Source organism: Zingiber officinale, chromosome 4A (assembly GCF_018446385.1).
Source record: "Zingiber officinale cultivar Zhangliang chromosome 4A, Zo_v1.1, whole genome shotgun sequence".
Taxonomy (NCBI): Eukaryota; Viridiplantae; Streptophyta; class Magnoliopsida; order Zingiberales; family Zingiberaceae; genus Zingiber; species Zingiber officinale.
The window spans coordinates 20,854,100-20,858,775 of NC_055992.1; the positions used below are offsets into that span (position 1 = coordinate 20,854,100).

The window sequence follows — 4,676 nt, forward strand, 5'->3', positions numbered from 1 at the left end:
CAATATGTAACCACATGACAGGTATTATATATTTCGGCGGGAAATATGCTTTCAGATTATTTTACAGGTGTTAAACGACAAAAAAGGTACATCTGGGGTACAAGAAAGATTCCTTAAAAGCCATTTACTACAAGTACACAGCTGACGTCATCTCATAACAAATTCTAACAAACCGGGGTCCACTTCATGACTACGGAGGTTATATGAAGTGGTATAAAAAAGGGAATCCTCTCCGTTGGCTAAGTAAGTTCACATCATTGTGCACATTCATAACCCTAATTTTTAACTACTGTTCATCTTCTTCTTCCTTCTTCCACATCGAGAGAGATCACTAATTTGAGCGTCGGAGGGCCTAGCCAGGGATTCCCACCCCGGTCTTAGGTCACTGACGATAGTGTTGGTTGATCTCTTGTGTGCAGGAATTCTTGGAAGCTTCGGATCTGGGTTTCTTCTCTTCAGATTTGGATTTCTCCTTCATCATCGGGTCTTCGTGCGAGGAGGGCTTCCGGTGACTCTATTTTCCCGATCCGCTTTGGGTTTCTCGGATTGGTATTCTGCAGACGTTATTCTTCATCAGCACAACATTATTATTCATCAGTACGGTGGGTTTCTTTCTTCCGGATCTCCGTCTTGTCCAGCTTCTCAGACAGGGTCACACATATTCTCAAATATCGAAACTCAAGTCTGAGCCAACTCAAACTTAATCAAATCGGCTAACCTTAACCTAAGGACAATTACACCAACATTCTCGTGTTCAAGTTTGTACGAGACTTCTCCACCTACGAGAAGGAGGTTTTCATAATAAAGCTGTAAGAGAAAGTAGGACCTCAAGGAGGTTAATACTAAGTAAAATCGAAGGTGTTAACCATTTTAGAGTTTTGTTTCAAGTTTTTCGCTGCTATTCAAGTTCAAAGAAGTGAAGCGAATTATTCATCCTCCTCCTCTAATTCATACATGTCCTAGCAAGGCCAAATTACGTATCCAAATTGAGAGGGGTTTTGGTTGTCCTCTCAAGATAGAGGAAATTTTAACAAATAATTAGCTTAAGTAGATTCAAATCAATTAAATTTATGGTTTGAGTAAATATATGAAATAATTGAATTGAATTGGATGCAATTTCGGGTGAAAATGGAGCACTTGACCAAGATAATTAGTGTGTGAGAATGAGTGTGTGAAAGACTACTTAAAATAGGATGAACTAAACTAAAGCAAGAGAGTATAAGAAAGTGTCAAGTTGGGCTTAAGAGTACAATTACATCACAAGCTTACCCATTAGATGTGCGCACACACACACTTCAAGACCTCTAAAAGGGAAGTCAATTGTGCAAAAGGTGAAACGCTCACCTCCAGCGCTCCCACCAACCGGTCCTACGGACAATACGGATGAGATAAATCAGAGAACTACAGATAGCCAATGTATGAGAGAGTCTTTTTAATCCTCAGCATTTTACTGAGAATCAACCCCCGACTCTATTGTACAAACTCTTATGCATTAACCACTGGGCCATGTCCTGAGACATCTAAAAGGGAAGTCAACCATCTACAATGGGAGGAGGGAGGGATGGGAGAGAGGGAGGGTATTCTTTGGACCACATTGGAAGAATACATATAGTTCTCATAACGTTAGTCCTACCTAACCATATAATCATCACCTTAGCTCCACCAACCAAAACCCTTTAAAAAAATTTGACTCATTGAGATGTCAACCACAAACACTAAAAGCTCTTCACGTTTACCTTATATGAGTTGTAATCAAGTTAGTTGAACTAAGTCCATCTTATATATGTGATATATATCGTGGAATTTTCTTTTTTGTCAGTAGCATAATCTAAATACACAGAATTTTTTAAAAAACTAAATTATATTGTTCAACATAAGTTGTAACTATAGAAAAATGGGATGAACTGATGTCTACATTTTATATAAAAGTTATCTTGATCTTCCCTAGACTACTTAGTCAATACTATAGAAAAAAATTAGGCCTTAGTTGAGCCAATAGGGATCAACATCCACCTAAGGGATATCCTATTTCATTGCTCCATTTGATAATCCAAATGATGATCTTGAGCAATATTTTCCTCTTAGTTTACTTCACCATTGCATAAATGTCATTTAATCTACCTAACTAATTAATTTACCTATTCAAGCTTGTATGCAACCTTGAATTCCTTCATCCATAAATAACGAGAAGATTTGCTTTTAGGTTCATTTAGTATCTTTAAATGCATTGTCTCACTTAATTTTTCTGCATGTGATCATCTCATCTATCACAAGGATGTCTTTAAACGATCTATGTCTCTTTGTAATATCTACCATATGGATTCTCCTGCCACATACCATACTTTCAATTCCAATAATTGTTTAAACTTGTATACCCGTTTGAATCTAACTAGATCAATAAATTTAGATTTCTCTTTATCTTTAGGATAAAAGTCGTTTTTTTTTTCTAAAATTCATGATCTTGGTCACATTTGTATTAAGACAAATTATTACAAAATTTTTAAAAAAAAATCAACTGACAAATTGTTAAATTTTTCATTAAAAACAACTCAAAAGATTGTAGCTCCTCCAACGTAACTAGCCTCGCCTGTATTTCCAATTTTTTAAATTTTATATTTTTAATTTTAAAGTGTTTGAAATAAACACACTTATTATTATGTTATAAAGTGTTTGAAATAATTCAAAACTAAATTTCAAATGATTAATTAAAACCATATATATCTCCACTTATAAAGCCCCAAAAACCAATCCCAAAGTGAAACTAGCCCAAGATTTGGTCGACCCACAGGAAGCACAAAGATGTCCTGATTTTGAGATCGAGAAGATTTTTTAATTTCTGCCACACCTTTTTGTATATTCTTCTTTTTAAATCATATTTATAATGCATTAACTATTTCACATCCTATTTCACTACAGTAATTTTATCCCATGCCTTCAAAATAAGCATGAAATAAATGACAATCCCCTGTAATTTATCTTAGCGAGCCCTTAGAAATTGAGCCTCTCCTCCATTCCTTGGTAAGTTGACTTCCAAAAGCTGTCTTGGATATCCAAGCAATTGAAGTCCTCATTTCCAAAAGGGCACAGTAAATCCTCACCAATCATTTCGAAGTCGGGGTCAATTCCATTCATGGAATGTTCCACATCCATGGAGGGTGTAGTCATCTCTGCGACCCCTAAAGTTTGGTTGATGAAGAAGCCATGAGATGAGTGTTGACTTTGGTGAGGTTGAAATGCGTTGTAGGGGTTGACTTGTTGTGGATGAGGATGAGAAGGAGGAGGGGGATTGATGGCAGTGGCATTGAGTCCTTTTGACGTCTGTGCTTCAAGGGAGGCCACTTGAGCTTGTAGATTAAGAATCTACACGAGCATTAACACGCACAAATTGTATTGAGTACTCCAATTCAAGTTTCAGAGTGATAATCCAATTACTCGATCAATATATTAATTTTTGCTACTCACTTGTTGTTGGAGGGCGAAGATATGGGCGACGCAGCCATAGATGGGGTTCTGGAGCCTTGCTTGAGCCTCGTAGGAGATCGTAATTGCGGCCTGAAAGCGGTCGGGCAACGGCAGGTGCATGAGCAACTTGCCGACATTGCTAGCCCCAAAGACCTTATGGATGGCGGCGAAGTGGGCAGCACCCTGCTCGTCGCGGAAGTAGGGGGCGAAGACGCAGCCGGCCACGCACTTCCGCCGGAGAAACTTGCAGGCGCCGCAGGGAGACCCAAAGCCGGCCATGGCCAATCTTCAAGAGTTGTTTGAAAATTGCACTCGCGGTGCAGTTTGGCGACTTGTGAGCTACCTGCTGCCTGTGGATATGTGCACCGTCTGCTTTGGGTTATAAACACTGAATTGTGAGGAATTTGCTTGGCAGTTTAATGGGTCATTGTCTTGCTAATGGCCGACCAGGTCTCATTATTTTAAGACAACTCATTTTTAAATCACTATAACCATCTCGAATGAAGCTAAGTCCCAAATTAGTTGCCAGGCGCACGAACTATCATGCACAATGCTGATTATCGCCCGCTTGATTAATTGCCTTTTTTTTCTTCTGTTTCTTATCAACCGTTTAAGGTTTTGGGCAATTTACTAAAATACGCTCTTGACTACTCTTTCTTTAACCAAATCTGTATTAGCGATTTGGGTGATTCAGTCAATCAAGACAAGTTAGTTTAGGTGATCTAATCAATCTAAACGACTCAAGTAAGTCGAATGATATACATGATTTTAATTAGAAGTTCACAAATAATCAAATGTTGTCATGTATTTGTCCAGTGAATACATTAAATGCCTTTCCTTATTGAGGGAGGTGTGGCAGTGTGTTACAAGGTACTAGCGAGTGTGATATGGTTAGTCAGCATGACGTGGACTACACAATATGGCTCTGTTTATTCTAATGGGATGGAGTAAAGCAGAGAGCGAAGATGAAAGGGATGGGAGAGAAGAGAGAAGAGAGGAGTCTATCGTTGGTACAGTGTTCATCCTATTTTTGCGATTCAAAAGAGGATAAAGGTTATCCTGGCGGTCACAATTATATCTGCTGCCACCCTGCTGAAGGTCTTTTCGTCACGCACCTGCCATTGTTGCTGCACATGTCCTTGCTGGCGAGCTCTTGGCACATGACCGAGGGCGCTGCCGCTCGATCGTGAGCTCTCTCCCTCTCCACATTTTCG

General features: G+C 39.1%; 1 protein-coding gene across 1 annotated transcript; it reads right to left on the reverse strand.

Moving 5' to 3' along the window:
- Positions 1-2,844: 2,844 nt before the first annotated feature.
- Positions 2,845-3,810, reverse strand: LOC121973192 (LOB domain-containing protein CRL1-like). The gene is made up of 2 exons (XM_042524762.1): positions 3,463-3,810; positions 2,845-3,360 (listed from the first exon to the last, which is right to left on the reverse strand). The coding sequence occupies exons 1-2, from the start codon at positions 3,739-3,741 to the stop codon at positions 2,989-2,991; spliced, it is 651 nt and encodes a 216-aa protein (XP_042380696.1). The 5' UTR covers positions 3,742-3,810; the 3' UTR covers positions 2,845-2,988.
- Positions 3,811-4,676: the final 866 nt, after the last annotated feature.